Genomic DNA, 24,435 nt, shown 5'->3' on the forward strand with positions numbered 1-24,435 from the left:
CATATGGTGTGTAACTAGCATCTTGGCATTGGGAATGGAGGGTTTTCCTAGATTTTTGAATTTGAGCTGGTTGTTTGGCATTTTAGCAGATGTTGCAAAGGCATGGAACACGCCTGGCCCAGGAACTTGAAGAATGTTAATGCTGCAGCGTGTGCAATGAACATTTTAAATGTAGTGCAACTGGGAAATGTCATGTTTTATATCTGAGAACATTTTGAAATTGTCAATTATGTGGTCAATATATGTCTGAATGGGCCTGGTGATGATTCCATTGGTTCATCGTTCTGCATTCCCATGGGATCCGTGGGAAGGTACTGATATGTGTGCAGGAAGCAGGATATCTAAAACATAAAAAAAAAAATGTAGTTACTCAAATTGCTTTTATGTTTTAAGCTATAGTTATGTCCTCTGTTGTGCAAAAAATACACAGTTTACAGGTGCAGGGTTTGATATTCTTCAGGTTTTCGGTTGTATGCGACAACCAAGAACTTTTCTATATTCCATTCTATCTACTTGTTTTTCTTTTGCTTATGTGTGTGTGTGTGTGTGTGTGTGTGTGTGTGTGTATATATATATATATATATATATATATATATATATATATATATGTGTATATATATATATATACCTTTATATATGCTATTGCTAAAAGTTATATATATATATATATATACCTTGCTACGTGTACTGCGTTAGACTAACCGAGACTTGTCATTCGCACTTATATATTGTTGCTATTTTGTTAGTTTTGATTGCTTCTATTGTCCTCATTTGTAAGTCGATTTGGATAAAAGCGTCTGCTAAATGGCTAAATGTAAATGTAACCAGTGTTAATTTAATTGACATAATTTTCACCATAGTTTTTGTCAACAACATTTTTGTCACAAATGTAAATGAGACAATAACTAAATGAAAACTCATTTTGAATGACAAAAACTGACAAAAAGTCTACTGACCTTTTCATCAACAATTATGACAAAAATACACAAAAAGTTGTTTTTTAAATGTCAGCTTTGGCGAGTATTCATGTAAACGCAGTCAGTTTTGTCTTAAGTGAATGTAAACACTTGGAAGAATATCAGATGTGTATTATCTGTATGTGTGTAGGTCTGTGCATTAGGTCTTAAAGTGAAAGCAGACTAATATACTTGCGTGCTTTGAATGCTTATATCTTCTAAATGCGAATTTTGTCACTGTTTTGGAGCACACTGCCTTATAGATAGCATTAAGACTAACATATTGATACTAACGCCCAAAAAACTTTCATTTTGATTTCATGGGGACTTTAAGAAACAAGATGCAAATAAAAATTTTAAGCAGAAATGATTAATGAAACAAGTCAATTTTAATTCATTTGTGAACTCAATCGACTGCTTAATGGAATTAAGGCACGAGGATGAGTAAATTATGGAATTAAAATTTTGAATGAACTTTGTTGAGTCTCCTTTAATGTCTCAGACAGTTACGTTGGGATAGAAAACTGAAAACTTGGACAGTTATTTAATTGCTAAAATATGATATGTCATTTTTTATGTCATGTTTTGCCCTTTGTGTGGCTACAGCTGCAGTTATCATAGCAATATTTCTCATTTTTATCTTTTAAACTCAGTGGGCCATTCAAAAAATTTCTGACCACATTCTTGTATAAATCTAGATAAGGCGGGTGAAAAAAGCTGATACACAATACCGATGGGAGTTAGAGGGATGACAGTTTAGTTCAGTCCCACACCTTGTTCGCTTTGCACAGGAGAAACCGTTAAGTAACTTAAAACCACCTCAGTTAATAAAGGCTGTCTGAATTCAATAGATGGGTTAAAGAAATCATCTGATCTACAGACTTGCATTGTTATCAGGTTCCTTTTTTACAGAAAGTTTCAGTTTGAGTATTATCTTAAGGAAAGTGTGATGTGTTTGCCATACTAAATTTGAGTACCTATCATCATTTCTAAAATAAAATCAGCAGTAGTTATAGCAACTGTTTGCAAACACATGGTATGAGTAAGTTCTGATGAAACTTAACATAGTCACTGCTGATAGTGTAATTTTATAAGTAACCAAGCAACTGGATTACAGAGTGAAGCAACTTCCGAAACTTACGTGTGGTCTTTATCATCATTAAATGAATAAATTGGATTGGTGACTTATAGGAAAAGCAGTCAAGAAGTGTGAACTCCTTCAATATTGTTTAAAAAGCATTCCTGTATGCACCATGGTTGAAAGAATAATTTATAACAGTAGCTATTTTTGAAGGTTTTTATAGCCTGATTACAAAATGAGTCAAGAAAGAGATGTCAAAAAATATGTTTTTGACTGCCAGTCTGTTTCTCGCACTTTGGAAATGGAGGGTGAAGTTGGAACACATTTTATTGTGGGATACAATATTTGACACAGTGTGCTGTGTTGTATATGGTGAAATGAGGCCAAAGTTGCATCTGGTTTCATTTTTTTCTAAAACCACTGAATGACACAGAAACTCACCACAGCACTTTTGTAAATTTCCACAGTTCACTAAAAACCTGGAAGTTTGTCTGAAATTTGACACGATTGTGGACAGCAACCCAAAGTCAGGTGATCATCTAAAGTCAAGTGATAATCGCTAAAATGACAGAGGTCTTGTTAATGATTTTTGGTTCTTCGTTTTATTTTTTCGAATTGTTGGGTTTAAAGACACAATAATGGACTTAATGATAAATAGCTGGCTGACTTTTTTTTATTTGTTATCATTAATGTATACAGTTGAGGCAAAAATGTAAATTTAGTCATTTACCCTCATGTTGTTCCAAACCCATAAGACTTAAGACCCTTAGTTAATCTTCAAAAGCCAAATTAAGATCTGTTTAATGAAACCTGAAAAGTTTTTGCATTGAAAGTCCAAGTAACCAAAACTTAAAAGGTCATAAAGGCATCGTAAAATGAATCCATATGAATCAAGCGCTTTAATCCTAGTCCTGTGAAGAGATGCAATCACTTTATATGATGAAAATAGGACGTCAGCAGTTTTGTATTTAATAATTCTAGAGGTCAAAATAAAATTGTCCATGATAAAGTTTTTATAACTCTACTCTTTGTATTAATGTTGGTTTCATATGGTTTTGACTAAAAAAAAATTAAAAAAAAATGTAATAAAAGTTTAAAGGGATAGTTCTCCCAAAAAGGAAAATTCTGTCATAACTCACCCTCATGTTGTTCCAAACCCGTAAGACCTTTGTTCATCTTCTGAAAACAAATTAAGATATTTTTGATGAAATCCAACAGCTTTCTGACCCTCCATAGACATCAAGGATCCTACCACATTCAAGGTCCAGAAAGGTACCAAGAACATTGACAAAATAGTTCATGTGACATCAGTGGTTCAACCGAGAATACATTTTGTGTGCAAAAAAAAAACAAAACAACCTTTATTCAATAATTCTTCTCCTCCGTGTCACCCTAGCACTATTTTGAAGAGTACCACAATGCATGCGCGTGCTTTGATTGGCGCGTAAACAATGCATGCGCATGCTTTGATTGGCGCATAAACAATGCATGCGCATGCTTTGATTGGCGCGTAAACAATGCATGCGCATGGTGCTGCTGACGTGGAACACGCATGCACTGCGCCTTGTTCACGTTCAGAGGAAAGCACGCGTATGTGTCGTGGTACTTTCCAAAATGGCGCTAAGGTGACGTGGAGGAGAAGAATGGAAAATGTCAGAAACTCTAAAGTGGTCGACTTCACATTGCTTTCATATGTAATTTTTAAATACCACGTTCCAATTTACGATCATTCTGGTAGCACGTGATGGCAGCATCAGTGAAAACAGTCAGAGACAATGGTAGCTTTAGCAACATTAGCCCTTAAATAGTGCCAAGAACCTCTTTATAGGAAGGCAATTTGGAAAACAAAATATGACGCGCTTACTTTGTCTGGGGCTGACGTTCGTGCACGAAGCATTGGTATTGATTAGGGATGTAACGATATTATCAATATCGCGATAGCAGAACTTTCTCGATATTATCGTGGTCACATGACGATATGAAACGATAGGCCTTCTGGGCAAAAAGTGTAGTTTTTAAAATATATTTGTTTTAAGGCATTATGCTTTGTCACAGTATCTGTCAAACAAACTAAAACTGAAAGCACAATATGTCTTAATCCCTTTATCAAGTCTGTTTTTGCTGCGTGTTTTAAAGCGAATCGCACACATTGTTCAGGCGATCAGCTCGTGATCCGGTGTTTTCCATTCTTCAGAACAGCTCTGTTCACAGTGAATGAATGCAGTGAACTTGTTTATTGCAAATGTTGTGAGTTTAGTGCCGCCAAGTAGGCTTTATCCTTGCTGCAGATTTTTATAGAATTTCATTCGATTTTTGTAAGCCTGTTTTCACTGAAGCTGGAGTTTCCCTTCAAAATAAAAGCTCTTCTGCTCTTTCCATCAAAAGAAAAGCTTAAATTGCTGTATGAGTTACTGACAGCTAGCGGTTTAAATGGGTAACGTTACTGCAGTCCAAATTCTAAATATCTCTTTCAAGTGTAGAAATTAGGAAAGAAGTATTGTAATTTCCCTAATTTAGTGTAAAGCAAAAAAATATATACCTATGAAATACTCATTTTCATTTATTTTACAGTGCAATTGTTTTACAATATATGGCAACTACTGTAATTGTTGTTGTTTTTGTTATTATTATAATTATATTCTAATTTGTTTGGCTTCCTAAAACACCAGTGTGAATGTAATTTAGACTGAGATAGTATATCACAAATAACAGTAATGGTGGACTGCTGCTTCTCGAGGCTGTGTTTATGCTTAATAGGGCAGAGAGCGTCACAAATGGGAGGGATTTTTCCCTACGATGACGTCAAGGTAGGGAGAAATCTGGAATCGCTTGTTCTGAGAGACTGTTTATGATTTATTGGGATTTTTACCATTATAGGCTAGGGCTGTGAAAATAATCGAATGCGATTTTCATGCGCATCTCATCAGTAAAGCCGGTTCTGTGATTAGTAGTAAATCTCCAGCACGTGCTTTCAGATGGAGCGGCATTTACTACACAGAGCCGTAGTTCACCAACAAGCTACGCAATATCACGTTCAAAATCGCAGGCGATTCATTGCCAATTATGAACGCGATATTGCGTAGCTTGTCAGTTTATTGCCTGTAACAATTTGTCGACATTATCGACAATGCCAACAATAAAAAATTGTTGACAACTATTTCTGTTGTCAAATAGTTGCACTTATGAGACGTGCAAATTAAACTGAATCAGTAAATGTATATTGCAAAACAAACACACAATAAAAATGACAACATGAGAAAACAGAAGTTAAGAAAGCATCTGATCGTATCGATGTGGAGGTTTGCATAAATGTCACGATTACACTTTATGCAATAGATTGCTTTAAAGCACACAGCTTTACAATATTAAGTGTCATTAGTGTCACAAGTTATTATAACTTATTTTTTCTGCTCTATATGTATATGAATATGTATAGAACATGTGTAACTCAATATTTTAATGAATTGCAAAAGCTGAATAATAAGCCTACTGATCAATCTGCCAAAATGATCGACAGTTTGTCAATTAATCATTCTAACAATCATTAGATTAATGGATTATCAAAATAATTATAATCCCCTATAGCAGCTGACGTACCCCTCATGTTTCCATATTTAGTTGCTAAACTGTTATTTCTTTTGTAAACAAAGTTTGTACTCAATTCTTGTCCCGCTATCCACATAAAAGAGCAACTTTAACATCCTGCAACTAGGGTTTTAACGATATACCGGTATCACGGTTTGAACGTGCACGGTCATCTTATCATACAAAAAAAAGCTAAATTTGATTTTATATTTCAAAATTCTGACTTTATTCCCGCAATTCCGAGATTATATCTCACAATTCTAATAAGGACAAACAACTCGTCATTCTCTCTTTTCCGTTCGGCTCTTCTGGCTTTTTTCACTCAGAATTGACAAACTCAGAATTTTTGAGTTAAGTCGAGTTATAAAGTCCGAATCCGAAAACGTGATAACCGTGAAACCGTGATATTTTCTGAGACGATTATCATACCGTTACAACCCTACCTGCAACTGCAGTGTGTGGTTGTGCAGCTTTAGTATCTCTTAACATTTTGATGTTCTTCCAAACAATGTTCTTTGCTACAACTTGTTTTGAAGTTATCAGTATTGCATACCTCAAATATTTTATGCTCAACATATACATTAACATAAATATAAATATATAGATTAATATTACCACCCCCCCCCCCCCCCCCCCTTGACAAAAAGATTGCTACAGTCCAATATAGAGTTTAACATGAATATGCTCTATATGCTATGACCAATCAGAATAAAAAATGCTGAGTAACTGAGTAATAAAAGAGGCGATAAAGCAGTAGTGCAGAACAGTGCCATTGTTTTGTTTTAATGTGTTGATCTTGCTCGGCTTGATTAGAAGTGATTTCATATTCGCTTGCTTGTGGGGGTGAAAAATGTCTCAGGAAACCACAGTTACACTCTGATATCATTTTTGTATGTGAGCCATATTCATTTATTTTAATTGAATTGCATACTCATTTCAGATAAAATTTTGCACTTCTCTTTACCCCTAATCTTATCATATATATATACTGCTGTTTCCTACAAAATGGGGGAAGGTTTTTCATGGCTATAACTACTTTTGTGTAGTATAGCTGGCAGTCAGCAACAAGTTGTGACAGGAAGCAAGGCTCTTGCAAGTGTGTGCCATTGTAGAAATAAGGACCCCCTCCCATTATTTCTTGTGCACATTTGCAACTTGATTTATGATTTTCCTGGAAACGAGATCACAAGTTCTGTGAATACAAATGTGCAACCATTTGCAGAGACTTCTGAACTGTTTGAATGTGTTTTGTCCACACAGGTTAATTTCTGTAGTTACAGACAAATCTACCATCCCTAAACAGCATGTACACAACTGTGATCTGTCACTTTCGACACGTCTGTCGAACAGTGTCTGTGTGTTTACGTAGATTGTTCTTATACAAAATAAACTGCAAAGTGGGCTGAACTCTCAATGAAATGCAAGTAGCGACAGATCTTTTCATCTGTGTGGTGATGCACATCCAAGACGATTATAAAAAAATGGTGGGCATGGACTTTCTATTTAGTTGTTCACTGGATGTTGAGATGTGGGAGTAGTACTCAAAAGTGGAGGCAGATGAATGTGAGCTTGCAGTAGGGGGCAGGTTTATTTTGATTAAAAATATGATGTAAAAAAAAACATTTTTGTAGAAAATTACAGTTTTACAAGGATGAATTATTCACAAGATCTATAACATGCATTCAGACATTTCTAAATTGAAAACATTTAAATTCATGAATTTTCATTTCATGGCGTGTTTTTTGTTAACTAAGTCAAGCAATACTGTTAACAAAACAGGAAGTAGGTCTACATTTAGATCCCTATCAGTTTGCATATAAACATCGGAGAGGCACTGATGATGCAATCAACAGATTAGTGCACCTAGTGACTAAACATCTTGAGAATCCCCCAGGGCTTATGCTAGACTGTTATTTGTAGATTTTAGTTCAGCCTTTAACACCTTGCAGCCTCACATTATTTTGAAAGCACTGCAGCAGATGAATGTCAACCCCTTTATCATTAAGTGGTTCCACTCATTTCTGACCAATCGTAGTCAGCAAGTCAGGGTGAATAGGACGTTGTCTGAATCTATTGGCGCTTTTCCACTGCACGGTACGGCTCGGTACGGTTCACTTTTTGGGGGTTTTCCACTGGGTACAGGACCTGGTACCTGGTAATATTTTTAGTACCACCTCGGTTGGGGTTTCAAGTGAACCGTAGCGTTACCAAAATGTGACGTGTAAACTCTGCTGATCACGTATTGGCCGGAGAGAATCGTCATTACCACTGAACTTGCGACACAAACACAACAGAACCACTAGATTTAAATCAGCACAGCCAGCGAAGGATCGAACGCAACTGTTTTGAACGAGCGCACCTTTTTTTTAACAACCAAAAAGTTTTGCTGTCTGTTGTGGAAGAACAGACGTTCCTCTCGTTGATAGCAGAGGAGCAGATCCAGCGAGAGCTTGATGGGGCGACGCGGAATGAAAACATTTTTTTTAGGAGTCGTGGTAGTAGAGGAGGCTCAACTATAACGACATGTGAATAATCCCGCCCACTCTAAAGTGGTACTGAACTCCAGTGGAAACGCAAACCGTGCCGAGCCGAACCTTGCCGAGTCGTACCACGCAGTGGAAAAGTGACATATGATTATCAGCACTGGCGCCCCACAGGGGTGTGTCTGTTCTCCAGTTCTGTTCACATTATACACTAATGAATGCAGAGCTGTTAATAATTACACGATTAAGTTCTCTGATGATACAGCTATTTTAGGTCTCATATCTAGAACATCAGATGTTGTTACTTACAAGCATGAGGTTCAGAAATTTGTTCAGTGGTGTGATGAACATTTCCTTATTATTAACACGAAGAAAACCGTGGCGATGATGTTTGACCCCAAATCCATTGGAGACCACTCACCAGTGGTTATTAATGGTCAGAATATAGCCCAGGTGGACTCTGGTGGAGTGTTCAGGTGGAAAATGTCTGTACTAGGGTCCAACGGCGACTATACTTTCTTCGTAGGCTTAGGGCTGTCGCGATAACCGCAATATCGCAATACTGTGCTATTGACGAGCAAACCGCAAAAGAATGCAAGAACCGCATTTTTTGTTTTTTCGTAAGGTTATGCCCTTCTCGTTTTACACTTCATGCATGTGGACTGAATATTAAACAAGTTAGTAATGATAACATAAGGTGTACCATGCTGACTTGTACAGGGGCTCCGTAGATTTGCACTTAACAAGCCTAAACAGACAGTGAATGAGAGAGAGATCGACTGAGTGCGTGCGATTACTTGCGTCGTTCCTCCAGGCGGAGTCATATATATTTGTGAAAATAAGTTGTCATGTCCAAGGAAAGCAAAATCTCTGTCTTAGCATCAACGCATAGCTGGTCAGCTGAGCCTTCTAAAGTAGCGCTCAAAGTTAAAATGATTTCAACAGCATGTTTCATTACGTCTCTTTGAATGAATGAATCAGCGTTTTTGAACGTGTAGTTGAATGACAGTCCCTTTCCACCACCTTGTGGCGCAACACTATAACTGCACTGACTGACTGACAGGTGGAAATATCAATAGAAAGTCTCTTGTCCAGTCAGATTAGAAAATCAGATTATAACTAGGCTAACTGTTATACGTAACGATAGCTAACAATCTTATTGTCATATATGTGTATACATATATGTATATATATATATATACATATATGTGTATACATATATGTGTATGTATATGTCTGGCGATAATACCGCATCAATTCTCTCACCACGACAGCCCTACGTAGGCTTAGGTTTTGGTGTTAACCAGAAAGTGTTGCTTCTCTTTTACCATGCTGTAATCGAGAGCATTCTTCGATATGGCATCTCAGCCTGGTTTGGCAATCTCAGTGTACATTTGAAAGCTCAGATTGCATGGCTAACACAGAGAGCCTTTAAATTATGGGAGTTAAGCAGCATCCCACACTTCAGGCTCTTTTATGAGACAATTATTAGACAGGCTCAGAAAATTATTTTAGACCCCACTCATGTCCTTCACTCTGAGTACCAACTTCTTCCTTTGGGAAAAGACGCTTCAGAGTTCTTCAATGTTGGCTTGAGGGTAGCAGTTATAATTAAAAAAAAAGTACAGGTGCATCTCAATAAATTAGAATGTCGTGGAAAAGTTCATTTATTTCAGTAATTCAACTCAAATTGTGAAACTCGTGTATTAAATAAATTCAATGCACACAGACTGAAGTAGTTTAAGTCTTTGGTTCTTTTAATTGTGATGATTTTGGCTCACATTTAACAAAAACCCACCAATTCACTATCTCAACAAATTAGAATACTTCATAAGACCAATAAAAAAAACATCTTTAGTGAATTGTTGACCTTCTGGAAAGTATGTTTATTTACTGTTCATTTATCATGAGCTGATCTGTGCTGGTCACTGAGGGAATACATCAACCTTCTACCGTGGATGAAGCGGAAGTCCGTCACATGTGATTGCCGCTCATTCTTCGGATCCGCCCGGCGCGCCGTTCTCGACCTCACGCTAAGCCGGGGCTTCCCCTCACGCTAGCCAGGCCTCAGCTCACTCTATCCCGGCCTCAGCTCACGCTAAGCCGGGGCTTCCACTCACGCTAGCCAGGCCTCACCTCACTCTATCCCGGCCTCAGCTCACGCTAAGCCGGGGCTTCCACTCACGCTAGCCAGGCCTCACCTCACTCTATCCCGGCCTCAGCTCACGCTAAGCCGGGGCTTCCACTCACGCTAGGCCACTGTGTTTTTCGTTGTGAAAGCGAAACTACTTTGTTTGGTCTTCCAAAAGAGGACACGACTACAAATCAGTGGTATTTACAACACTGTTCCAGAACAGTTTAACCCAAATATCCAGATGTGTGCAGCGCATTTTATGGAGGACTGTTTACTGATCCTGGGAGAGTAACGTTAGACTACAATGCCGGCAGTTCTGACTCACGTAAGTACATTTTCATTTAAAGGATTTGCCACTGATGATTCAAACGCGGGTTTTGGGCAGTAGAGTAGCACTTGTTGTTTGTCATTTCTCTGATCACAAATGCAGACAGGGTTTTAAGTTTACGCGGCGCGATGCAATGCAACACAACGCATAAAAACAGTATAAGTCATTATAATCAGTAATTATGTACCCACTGGATGCAACAAATGCCTCGTTTGTAATGGGTTTTAATGTTTATGTCTCGTCGCTCCGGGACACGGCATCAACAGTATGTGAGGGCATAACATTTCCGTCTCACGCTTGAGGTATTCGGCCAATCCCAATGCACTGGATAGCTGGCCAATCACAGCACACCTCGCTTTTTCAGACCGATGAGCTTTGTAAAAATCGACGCATTTCAAAAAGGCGGGGCATAGAGGAGAAACAATAATGTACAATATGTGGAAAATAATGTGTTTTTTTTTTTTTACTTTAAACCGCATAAACATATTTCATTACACCAAATACACAAAATAATGTTCTTTTTAGCAACGTCATATGACCCCTTTAATCTAATGAAAAATCTTGAAGACCCCTTTCATAGAGACTTACGGTAGTTTTTTTTTTACTCAACCTGAACACCCTGGCAACTGCATAGCAACATGCCCTGGAGTTTTACTTGGGCAAGCACTAGATAGAGTTTTGGTAAAGTTTTTCACAGGTTCAAAATGATCTTTATGTAGGGGTAACCAGTGAACTCATGGCAGATATCCTCACTAATGCAACCCAGATATTGTCCGTGATAGATAGTTCCCTTCCCCTTACTGCTGTAATGTAAACAGTCCTGCCACACCCATGGAAACACTCAAGAGCTCCTGGAATTCTTGCAGTCAGACGATGCATGTGGTCCTGATCAGTGTGTTTCTGCTTCAGCTCGCAGCCATTCGGAGAACTAAACGTGCTTCTTTCTGTAAATAGACGGAGATTAAATATAGCAGGCAGTTCACTTTGCTGTGTTGACTGTGTTGACTCCGATGTTGTGTAATTTGGAAAAGTTTCTTTTAAAGAGTTTCTACTGTGACTGGAAATTATGCTAAACTCTGAAGGAAAGTGAAACTGGTGAGTGCAGTTGCACGTGCTTTTTAACCGTTGTCTTTTTTTGTCATATCGCATATACCTCTGTGGACGTTGTTGCACTATTCAAACTGTTTTCATGCGTTTGCTATCATATACTTGTAAAAACTAGTCAAAACACTTTTGACTGAATTTATTTCTCATCTTCAAGATATTTAACGTCTAAAGGTTTATTCTCACATTTTTTTATGTATTTAGCAGATAGTGATTGAAAACTGTATACTAGTTCATTTCTAATGCTAGATGCTGTAAGAACTAAAGATTTATTTTAAATTCTTGAAATTAGTTTTGGAGATGAATAGAATATGGTCATGCAGAATATGTGCGTTATAAGTACTAATAAACAGGCAATATGTTAATAATAGGCATGCTAATAAGCAACTAGTTAATAGTGACAATTGGTCCCTATACTATAGTGTGTTTTTAACAAATAAAATATATTTAGTAAAAATGTGTAAAAATGTATAAGTGTAAAACACACCATTGTTACTTGAATTAAATGTTACATAAAATAAAATATTAAAATGTCAACTTATTTTATTTCATATAGTTAACAAGATAACAATACATTTAAATGATTAAAAACTATACAGATATTTAAAAACAACTAAAACTAATAGAAGTTGCAACAACTTTAAGTAATAAAATATAAACAAAATCAAATTTAAAACATGAACAAAATCCAGGGCTCGACATTAACGCTTGTCCCGGACATGTGGATTTTGTGAAGGGGCAAGTGAAAGAGAATTTTACTTGCCCACCCGGACAAGTAACCCATTTAAAACGTTATTAACAAACAATAACTAGGGCAGCGCCAAAACTTTAGCGACAATGATTCAGATTTATTTACTTTCAGTGTAAATAGTGACTGATAGCAGATAATGTATTGACAGTATCAAGGTCGTGTCAGTTGAGGTTCACGCAGCCTGTGTGACCCGCGGAGAAATCAGAACTAATAAGCGCAACAGCACACACAAAGAAACAAACACGAACAAACATACTGCAGTAGAAAAAAAAGATAAATATTCTATATAAAATAGGTAAGCAACATCACACGACCAAGAATGATGTTTTTCCGACTATCAGCACGATTGCAAATGTGACATTTATTTGATGCGCATCCTCGAGCAACACATAATAGTGATTCGTTACTGAATGATTCAGCATTTTTGAACGAATCGGGTGAGTCAATGATTCAGTGAGCCATTCAAAAAATGTATTGAATGAATCAGCCATTTGAACGAATCTGTTGAATCAGTGACTCACTCATTAAGACCTACCGCCACCTACTGGTACTTTGGTTTCATATTTAAAAGTATCATTGCATTTTTCCAACATTTCATATTTGTATGTTAAAAAAAGTAAAACATTAATCTTATAACATTATTTATGCATTTGCAATTTTACTGTGTAAATGCATTTATGGAACCTCTTATCTTCTTGAAACAGTCTGAGTAAATACATCTAAATGGCACTTTCGATGGAGCTTCAGTGTTTCCTCTGCAGTGGAAAGATGGGAGTTTGTTGATACTGATTTAATTTGAATGGTAACAACCATACAGTGTTTTATTATTCTAAAAATGTAAGTAAATTATGACACGTACATTCAATAAGCTCAGGAAAATAGTGTCCTTCACAAAGTTAAAAAGTGTCTTAGAAATCAATTTATGGCAAATATCACAAATATGCTGATTAAAGTAAGACCTGATAGAGCACTGATGAGACAGTTGTTTCAGAATAAATTACATTTATGCCAAAAAAAAAGAAGCTTTTTTCCCCCGGACAAGTAACTTTTTTGCTTGGGCAAGTGAATGTCTGATTTACTTGTCCAAAGGACAAGCGCATGTCAAGGCTTAATGTCGAGCCCTGAAAATCTATTATAGTGTATCTATTATTAAATTAATCTTAAATTGTGTGCATACATGCTTTGTATGCCTTTGCAAACAGAATGTAGAGTGCTTTCTGAATCATGCACTTTTGTCTTTTCTGGTACAGTACAGACATCTATGAAGAGGCTGTAGTTGTGCGTCATATTTGGATTAAACGTCTGGAAATTGTGAGCCATTCCTCCCCAACGCCCTTCACATGTCATGAGCATGGCCAGAGAAGGACTTCGTGTTTCATAGCAGTGTGTGCCTATTCCGGATTCTCCATTACATTTCTACAAGCTCAAGGGCTGATATGAATAAAGTAGCATCGTGGTCAGAGGAGGAGGTCTCGCTCTGGCTGACCGATCAGGGCCTGCAGGAATACTCAGAACCATTGCGAAACTATGACGGACCGGCTTTGTTAAGTATTACGACGGATGACTTCAAGAGGTCACCCCTCTCCAGGGTTACGTCAGACGGTGGTCGTCTGCTCCTGGAAAAGATTGAGACTCTTAAGATCGAGCATCATATCGACGTCCACAAGAATGGACATGCCAACGGGCACATGGTGTTGAATCATAACGGGAATGCTGGGAGTGCCGGAAAGGCTCACCGGAATGGCGTGGTGAATGGCTTCCACAAGGAACTGGTGCAGATTCCCATACCAGAGCCATCTTCTCCGCAGTTCCCTCCTGAGTGGGGAAAGACCGCTGTGGCTCTTGTCTATGCCTTATGCTGCTTCGTCTTGACCACCGTCATTATTTCTGTGGTCCATGAACGTGTGCCTCCTAAGGAGGCATCTCCACCGCTCCCTGACAAGTTCTTTGACTTTTTTGATCGAGTGGAGTGGGCTTTCACTATATGCGAGATCAGCGGAATGATTCTGATCGTCTTGTGGATTATACAGCTGAGTCTCTTAAAACACAAGTGAGTTTTCTAAGTAGCACACACTGTGTATGTGAATCATTTGAGAGTCTTGCATGAGTGCTGTTTGTAGGTGATTCTCATAAATCCTGTAATGTCCCAGGCATAGTTTACCACAAATTCAAAAGAAATACATACGCTAATTTGCTTAAAGACAGTGAGGAGAATTTTTAGACTTTGACATTATTTTCATGACAATTAAGCATTTTAACTTTAATGAGAATAATATTTTATTGCATTACAGTAATAAGTTGTGCTTAATTGTCACAGAATATTATTAAAATAATATATTATTCATGAAATTCAACAGTAATCAGAAGAAAATATCATTACATTGTTTGCATTGTAGTAATGAGAATAATTTACTGTATTAGAGTAATATGTTGTGCTTATTTGTCACAGAATATTATTAAAATAATATATTATTCATGAAATTCAACAGTAATCAGAAGAAAATATAATTTTTTTTGCATTATAATAATGAGAATAATATTTATTGCATTGCAGTAAAGCAAAAAATTTAAACGATATGTTCTTCTGATTACTGTTATAGGAATAATGTATTATTTAAATTATATTTTTGTTACAGTTACTCACAATTTTTAACACAAAAAAGTGATTTTCTTCTGATTACGGTTTTATGAATAACATATTATTTAAATATTATTTTTATTACAGTTAAGTATTTATTTTCATTAAAATGATTATTAATCCAAGAAAATTGTAATTCATTACTGTAATAAATAGAATATTTTTTACAATATTTTTTGTGAATAAAATAGTTTAATTATTTTATTATAAAAATTATATTTTCATAATTAACCACAATTTTCACTTAAATGATCAATACTGTAATGAAAGAAAATGTAATTTTTGTTACTGTAATGTAAAAAAATTTAATGAAATTTAAAATTAATAAAAAAATGAAATTATATTTCAATTAAATTATATTTACTATATTTAATTATATTAAATAATATAATTTTTTTTTTATGTCAGTTAAGCACAATTTTACTTATTACCGTAATGTAAGACAGTATTATTCTCATTACTGTAATACAGGTAATATCGTTTAAAATTTTAAACGATATTTTGATCTCATTGCTGTAACATGAATTAAATATGAATAAAATATTTAAATGACGCTTGAGCATAATTTTCCCTCATATTTCATTACCATAATGCAAAAACGTATTCTCATTACTGTAATGGAATTTTTTTTTTAGTTTAAATAAATATCTGTAAAGAATTTTTGTATTTCACTGTATGAATCATCATTGAGAATCATCATGTAAAATGTCTCTTTAATTGTGTAATGACTGTACCTTCAAAATTCAAAACCTTAATGAATAGACCAAGTCTAATTTCTTATCTATGTCTGTTAATTTTAGGGTGAAATGTAAAATGTGATTTGCTTGGACATTCGCTCTGGTAGTAGTGTGGTTAAAATATTTAACCACCACATCTTCCTTCCACAGATCAATTGTAGGTCGACGCTTCTTTTTCATAGTCGGGACGCTCTACCTCTACAGGTGCATCACCATGTACGTTACTACTCTTCCTGTGCCTGGCATGCACTTCAAATGCTCTCCTAAGGTAAAAACAACAAAATCTCACTTTCTTTTCCCATTCCCATATTATTTTATAGCATTGTTAAAATTCATAATCAGCACAACTAACTTTGCAATGTTCGACATGTAGGCTTGTTGGCCAGTTAAAGGAATAGTTCACCCAAAATATTTAGAATACAGTGGAAGAGGATAGAGACTCCCTTTAAAGCTGTAAAATTAGAAGTGTCATTAAAAACTTGTTCGTGATTCGCATGTTCAGGCATAGACTATGTAATTGTCCTGGCTCCTTTAATGATCGATACTGTACTTGTATAATGTTCCATTTTTGGGAAAGATTACAGAATGTTATTTGTTTATATGTGATGTATTGTTGGAAGTGTAGTGTAACAGGAGAGTTGAGGTGGCCATGTATGTTTTGAGCAGTTGATGTGAAGTATTTGTGAGTGCTCTATAAATGTCCTCAGAGCAGAGGTCACAAAGGGACATATTTCACATTGCATGGAGAAGCCGTTCATGGAAAATGTGCTATTTTCATCTGTTTTCCCTTCTATATGCTCTGGCAAACCATTTATATTGAGGAAGACACAGGGGGGGTAGAGTGTCAGAAAGACGTTGACAGGATTTTAAAAATTTGCATTACTTTTATGGGATCTGCCGACCCCATCTCATGAGAAAAAGTAACCACCAAGGTGGTGATTTTGTATGAATTTCTTCAGTGGGATTCATATGGAAATGTACGTTTTTTTAGGAAAAAACTTAAGCATCCACCCCTAAACCCAAATATTGTTTTTCTAATTACTGTTATATGAATAATATGTTCATATATGTGACCCTGGACCACAAAACCAGTCATAAGGGTCAATTTTTTTAAATTGAGATGTATACACCATCTCAAAGCTGAATAAATAAGCGTTCCCGATTTCCCGATATTTGGCCGAGATACAACAATTTGAAAATATGGAATCTGAGGGTGCAAAAAAATCTAAATATTGAGAAAATCACCTTTAAAGTTGTCCAAATGAAGTTCTTAGCAATGCATATTACTAATCAAAAATTAAGTTCTGATATATTTACAGTAGGAAATTTACAAAATATCTTCATGGAACATGATCTTTACTTAATGTCCTAATGATTTTAGGCATAAAAGAAAAATATATAATTTTGACCCATACAATGTATTTTTGGCTATTGCTACAAATATACCCCAGCGACTTAAAACCTGGTTTTGTGGTCCAGGGTCACATATATTAATAAATATAAACTATATTTTTATGATAATTTCACTAGGACAATTTCAGCACGATTTCAACAAAATGATCATTAATCCAACAAAATATTATTCTCATTATTCTAATGCAAAAAATGTAAATGATATTTTCTTATGTTTACTGATTTTATGAATAAAATATTGCTGAAATACTATTTTCATAACAATTAAGCACAAATTGTACTTATATGATCATTACCGTCATGCAAGACCATATTATTCTCATTACTGTAAAAAATTTGAAAATTATTTTAATTATAAATTCTCTTTGTTTTAAGGTGAATAAAATATTGTTTAAATAATATTTTTAGGGTTGTGAACGTCTGAAAAGTTGCGTACGAAATTTATATTACGATTGTGATATTCAGTGCCGATCCTAGACTTCTGGGGGCCCTACGCAAACTGTGTCAGTGGACGGGGGCGGGGGGTTGGGGTATGGTTGGGGAACGAATTAATGAAACGCATTTGTCCGTGTTTCACTCCGTCTCGAATCGTGCTCGCTGAATGCAATTGAGTCTCTTCTGCGGCTCAGTAGGCTTTCAACTAGTTTTTTTAGTCTCGAGCAAGAGTGTACGACATTCACATTACAGGATGTGACTGATTTTTATGTAGAAAGGGCGACAGCGCACCACATTAAAAGAAATGATAATTCATGATTCCATAACCGCTAGCCAAATTCAAAAACAAAACTAAAATTAAATCACCTTTGAGAGCAAGGGGGCCCCCTGGTGTTTCGGAGGCCCTACGCAGCTTGCTCTGGTGATGTTAGCAAGTCAGTTTGATCTGCAAATTTCATGGTTTAAGACAGACCCCTCCCCCTCCAAATTTTTTTTTTTTTTTTTACCAGTTTCTGTTTGCATTTTAGATGTATGCTTTTTGATGAAATGTACACTGTGTTGACAGCTTAAATTTTTTAGCAATTCGTACATGTGAATTTTGCTGGAAATCAAAACCAATAGTCCAGAAAGTCCAAATCAATAAATAAACAAACAAACAAATAAATAAAATATGTATTCACATTTCATGAAAAACAAATGTTTAAAAAAATAGTTATATAGATTTAAAAATCAGACTAGTAATTTTTGTTGCGTTAAAAGTATTAAGAGTTTAACTGTTTTTACCTGATTAGTTTACTTATTTTTAAATTTTTTTTATTAAATTTTTTTTTTTATTTGGAACATAACAATTGTACCCAGAATTAACATCATACAAGGGTTGATTAAAATATGCAAAGTATTTACGTCTTTTTTAAAGAGTCGCCACACAAACTTTTCAAGTGTTCTGGTTTAAAAAAGATTGGGTCTATTTTCCTGTCTTTAACCATGAAATTTGCTTTATGATCCTAAATGATAAATAAATAATTTAAAAAAATCCCTCAAAAATGGGCTCAGATTGGTCAGCTGGCCCAGTGTGTTGTGATTGGCTAAACCGCCTCTAGTGCGCGTCTAAATGTCCCGCCCCTCACCTCAGCGGCATGTGCTCCGGTTGTATTGTAAACAATGGCGTCGTTAGTATTGCTTATCAATTTGAGCCCGAATGAGACCCAGAGAATTTTAGTGAACAGGATCGCACAGAACCTGTGCAAGCACGACTCTTACAGGACGTTTCAGAATGGTATGTTTCTTTGTTGTTGTCTCATACTTTTAGATGCACTGTTGTTTGTAAATGCTACTGCTTCTGTTAGCTTCTAATATACTGTTTCATCCTGATTAAAGCTTTAATACAGTAGAATACATGAGAGAGAGTGATTCAGAACAGAGCGTGTGCAGAGCAGGGGATGCGAGCAACAGGATTAAGAACCGCTGCTTTAGAACATTGATTTTGAAACTTGTGAATCCATTAGAATCGTTAAAAAACAGAATCACGATTCATAGATTTTTTTCACGCACCACTAGTTTTGACGGCTTGGCAACAAGTCTTCCTCTTCTCTAAAGCTGCACAACATGGCCCCGCCCCCTTTATTGCATGTTCCCGGGGGCAGGGTTTATGTAAATTTCAGGGTTTGCGATGCCACCAACCCGGGAAGTATCTCGTTGTAGTCCCTACGAGCCGTAACTGTAGGCATTAAACTGCCAGAATTTTAAAAGACAATATCTCCGTTTGCATTGAACTTTCAGCTTTGCAGAGATTGTTTATGCTCAAACAGCAACATTACACACTAACTAGCACAAAAAAAAATCACAATCAACCACCCCTTTAACTCTAAATTGTGTCGCGTAGTTTAAGGGTTAAATAAGAAAATAAGGGAAGTAAATGTCACATAGTGAAAATGTGTAATTTTCTTCATAGAAAAGAATAGGGAACTATTTTCCCCATCAGTGGCCCTCTTTCCGGACTGCATGAATCTTATGACAAAATCTGCACGTACCGAAAAAATGAGCAATATTATTGTGAAATGATTGTTTAGAGAGTAACTCCTCTAGTGTTACCATGCTGACAGTCCACTGGTGATCCTTTCACAACTGTGTGTGTGTGTGTGAGAGAGAGAGAGAGACTCAATATGGTCGATGAGATGCTGTGAACACACACACTAGCTACACAAGGCAGGAAATCCACACCACGGGACCTGCAGGAAACACATATTATCAAGCCCAGCAACTCTTTCACTCTTGTTAGAATCTGCTTTCCTGTTAAATGCAGTTGCTGAAAGAAAGCCCAGACAAAAACAACCAAGAACTTTGTTTTCTGGGAGCCATTTTTTGCTTTTATGTGGAGTCTCAAAGGGCTTATTTGTTGATGTATGCTCTCGACATGAACACATGCTGAGTTTGTAGAAACAAAATGGGACCAGCAGTGTATGAAAACAGGTTTTAAGGAATGATAGGAGAATGTCATGATGCCAATGCTTGTTTGTTGTTTCTGGCAGCTGTATGGTGACTGGGAATCTCAGATCCGGCGGGTGATGAAAATGATTGCAGGAGGAGGTCTGACCATCACAGGCTCTCATAACATGTGTGGAGACTACTTGTACAGCGGCCACACAGTCATGCTCACCCTCACTTATCTCTTCACGAAGGAGTGTGAGTAATAACACCGTCCCCTAGCGGACAGTTGAAGCACAAGTTTTGATTATGCAGTGGTACCAAAAAGTATTTGGATATGGAGATGCACTTAAAAGTGTAAGAATTTTATTGCTTTAGATGATTGTGATTTTTGCATTCCTGGGTCTGTTTGGATGAGGTGTCTTGAGGTCTTGAGGTCCTTTGCCAATCCTGCTCCCCTCTCTCCATCCAATGCTTTCCTGTCTACTCTCTACTGTCCATTAAAGGCATAAAAGCCCATAAATATAACTTTAAAAAAAGAAAAAAAGAGAGGACATTTTATTTGAATATATAATGCAAAATTTATAAGAACACATAATTTGAGAATTATTTGTCTGTGTATTCATTCCATTGAAATCAATGGATTTGAATATCTTTGAACTTATACTGTATATATCATGATATTCAAAATATGTATCAAAAATACATTTATGAAACCTACATATTCCTTTTCTAACAAAACAGCATACATATTACTCTAGAATGTTTTCAGACAATATATATTTATTGTAAGTTTCACTTTTTCATCCATTTTTCATGCTACAGTGGTTCAGTAGGGGTCAGTGGATCACAAGAAGTTCATATTCATGTTTATTAAAAATATTCAGTCCCAAAAGTGTGTGATATATGGGAAAGAGGTTACATATATTTTATTGAGCGTTACATTTTTTTTTTTTGAGACACTGTAAACATTCCAAAAGATTTGTATTTTGATAGTCTTGGCTCATTTGCAAAGTTTAGTTCCTGTGCTAAAAATGATTAATTGTGTACAAGTTACTGTATGTATCGCTTCCATTTCTTTTCTGTATCTAAACTTGTAATCGTTTACTATTTTAAGACATTACGGCATTGATAGTTTGGGCAAAAATGTGCTGAAATGTTCAGTGCAAAAAATCTTAATGGTCCTCAAAATACCTTTTGAGACGACTTTATGTAAGTTTTGCTTGCTGTCAGTAGATTCTTGTCTTATTTCAGGGGTCGGCAACCTGTGACACACATGCCAACATTGGCACGCAGAGGGAAAATCACTGGCATGTGAGCAATAGGGAAAACTGCATTCCAACATACATTTGAACTTAATCGTTCCTCATAGGAGGTATAAATACTACACGTGAGAATTAACCTGCGCTAATCTACAGATGCGTGTGTCTCCGGCAAACCATTCGCATGACCGCTGTGCATCCGAGGTGCTGATTTCAGTGGTTAACCAGAACATTTGCCCAAAAGGTTGCCGACCCTTGCCTTATTTCATTAGTTATCTATTAGGTAGCTTATGTTCTACATTATAAGACCCCTGATTTTCTTGCTCCTCACAGATTCTCCTAGAAGGTTCTGGTGGTACCACTGGGGCTGCTGGGCTTTGTGTGCAATAGGAGTGTTTTGCATCCTTCTAGCTCATGACCACTACACGATTGATGTCGCCGTGGCCTACTTCATAACCACACGTCTCTTCTGGTGGTATCACACAATGGCCAACCAACAAGTACGTCTGTCTGTTTTGCTCAAATTTCCATTCAGATTTCTGTGTCAACCTATTTATGGTTTATTTGAACCTTCTACATCTGTATCTTTTCTAGGCTCTCAAAGAGACATCCCAGACCAACTTTTTCACCCACGTATGGTGGTACCGATTTTTCCGGTACCTGGAAAACAACGTTCTCGCCGTCGTCCCCCGCAGCTACCAGAAGCCCTTCTTATGGCGATCGCTGCATTGGGGCCACGTGAAGTACACGCGGATAGACTCAGATTGACTAATGTGCAAATGCTACATTAAAAGCATCTCATTCCTCTATGATGTCCTCACAGGATTGGTTTTGGATGTAAAACTTAGCACATGTAGGGCTGAAAACAATAATGGCTTTAGGAGAAACCATTGTCAGTGATTTTCTTCTCTCCAAATTGTGTTATTGGACTTGCGTTGGCCCGTAGCATCATCCTGAATTTCACCAAAAAAAATCACAAAAGACGAGCCAGCAAACTAAATGCCAAGTTATTTATTTGTATCTTCAGTGCCCCGTTTACAGGCACGAAGCCATCTTTTCAAGCTATTTTTGTTAGCTCAAGTAAGCAATTTGACAAACTGTAAATAGTGCATTTTTGCATTTACAGCCTTACATTTTTCTAGTCGTCTGCTAAACAACACGTGCTGTCGGAGAAGGTTTATATGAATATATTAGTTCTATTTTGAACTAATTCTTTACATCGAGAGCTATGGAAGATGTTTATCGTTTGGATAATCTAATGTTCCTCAGTGCCTTAATAGTTCATTGCGAACTGTGGTCTGACAGTCAACTGTAGTAATGTTTTTATGTTTATTCAAAGACAATTTCAGTGTTTTGAACCACGTATGCTTGAAACAGTACTCACCTCGTCGCTCGAATGTAACAATACTGTTAGTTTTGAAAGTGTATTTCCATGACTGTCAGCAAAGATAATTCATTTCTCCGATGTTGTTTTTGGAATGTATTTATTTATGTCTTTGTTCTGTTATATTTCATTTTTGTCTTTGGAATCTTTTTTGGCACGTTGTTAGTCTTTCTGAAAGCTGGTGCTTTATGGTTCTGACTGAAATCCAGGTCTCTGGGGTGTTCAGTTCTGGGTTTGACAAAATGATGTGAACCAATCTATCCTTTCCATGAGCCAGAACAGATGCCCCGTTGACCATCCAATACGACAAGCTGCTATATTGTGATATAATAGTAGGAGGTGTTCGTCCATTGACAAAGAAATAAATTACAAAATATCAGCACAAAACGGATTTGCTTCATTATTTGATTCTTTTCTTTAGTGACAGTGTCCATATAGACAGTCTGATTTATCAATATTTGTAATAATATAAGAATACGTTTTAACGTTTAACGGTCCTATTATGCTTTTTCACTTTTTCAACTTTAGTTAGTCTGTAATGTTGCTGTTTGAGCATAAAAAAGATCTGCAAAGTTACAAAGCTTAAAGTCCACTTCAAAAGGAGATGTTTTATTTAAGAGAAATCACTTTTCAAAAACTACAACAAACGACTCGTTTGGACTACAACGCATATTTTCCGGGATTTGTGATATCACAAATATTGACGAATGGGACGAGACCTTGTTGAGCTGCACTAGAGAAGACAACGAGAGTTATCACTATGTCGGAGACATGCTAGCTTTCCTAAGGCAGATGAACTTAAGAGTGGTTACAATCATCCGGGTTTAAATCACGCTCAAATTGATTTGATTTTGATGCAATATTTACACTGAAGCTCGCAGGCGGCTATGGTAAGGGGCATGCCATTTCCCGACCAAGCGCCGAGTGCAGAAGGCAGGCCTTCATTTGATACAGGAACTATTTGAGCCGTTAATGCCAGACTGGGGAGAGAGGTGTTGTAATAATGTAAAATATGTGAAAAATAATGTGTTTTTCGAACAACCTAGTATGAGAGCCTGTTCTAGTACACCCCCAAAACAAAATCAAAACTTTGTAAAAGAGCGTAATAGGACCCCTTTAATGTGTCTGTTACAGTGTAATTATACATTTACTTACAGTGTAATATGCATACTTTAGGGTTGGATTTTGGGTTTGATTTAGAGGTAGTTGCATGTATTTATGCATAATTGCTTTAGTAAGCAGTGTTGCAGGTTTGCACGCATTAAAAGTAACACAAGTTACATAATCAGATTATTTTTTCCAAGTAACTAGTAAAGTAACACTACTTAATTTACAAGAAAATATCTGAGTTCTTTTTCAAATAAGTAATGCCAGTCACTTTTTTCTCCCATTTATTAAGTGCAGAGATGTTGTGTGCCCTGTGTGATCATGATGTTACTGTAGTTTTAGATTAAATGTGAACATGCATTTACTCATCTGTACTCATCTCAACGTCAGTATTCCAGTAACTTCAGTATTTAGTTTTTTTTTAAATTTCCTTCAGCCTGAGGCTTATTCATTTCACCAATTTTGGTGTGAAAGGGCTTTTACATTTGCCAAAAATATAACTTTTTTCTTTTTTTTATATATATATATATATATATATATTAAAAACAAGCAGCCCCAATGCCAGATAAGAAAGTAAAAAAAAAAAAAAAAAAAAAAGGGGAAATGTATTAAT

The 24,435-nt window shown here is 36.3% G+C and overlaps 1 protein-coding gene across 2 annotated transcripts in view; it reads left to right on the top strand.

The window, feature by feature from the left end:
• The window catches only part of sgms1b (sphingomyelin synthase 1b), a 30,801-nt gene extending 7,707 nt beyond the window's left edge, over positions 1-23,094 (top strand). The window contains exons 1-6 of one of the 2 annotated variants that reach the window (XM_016290007.1): positions 11,300-11,662; positions 13,673-14,472; positions 15,948-16,065; positions 20,174-20,327; positions 21,665-21,831; positions 21,926-23,094. In XM_016290007.1, the coding sequence (XP_016145493.1) occupies positions 13,859-14,472; positions 15,948-16,065; positions 20,174-20,327; positions 21,665-21,831; positions 21,926-22,099 (1,227 nt within the window). In that variant the 5' untranslated portion in view covers positions 11,300-11,662; positions 13,673-13,858 and the 3' untranslated portion in view covers positions 22,100-23,094. Of the gene's footprint in view, positions 1-11,299; positions 11,663-13,672; positions 14,473-15,947; positions 16,066-20,173; positions 20,328-21,664; positions 21,832-21,925 lie in introns of those variants that run through there. The other variant, XM_016290008.1, reaches the window with a different exon arrangement.
• Positions 23,095-24,435: the final 1,341 nt, after the last annotated feature.

The sequence above is a fragment of the Sinocyclocheilus grahami genome, unplaced genomic scaffold (assembly GCF_001515645.1).
Source record: "Sinocyclocheilus grahami isolate Dianchi unplaced genomic scaffold, SAMN03320097.WGS_v1.1 scaffold253.1, whole genome shotgun sequence".
NCBI classification, from domain to species: Eukaryota; Metazoa; Chordata; class Actinopteri; order Cypriniformes; family Cyprinidae; genus Sinocyclocheilus; species Sinocyclocheilus grahami.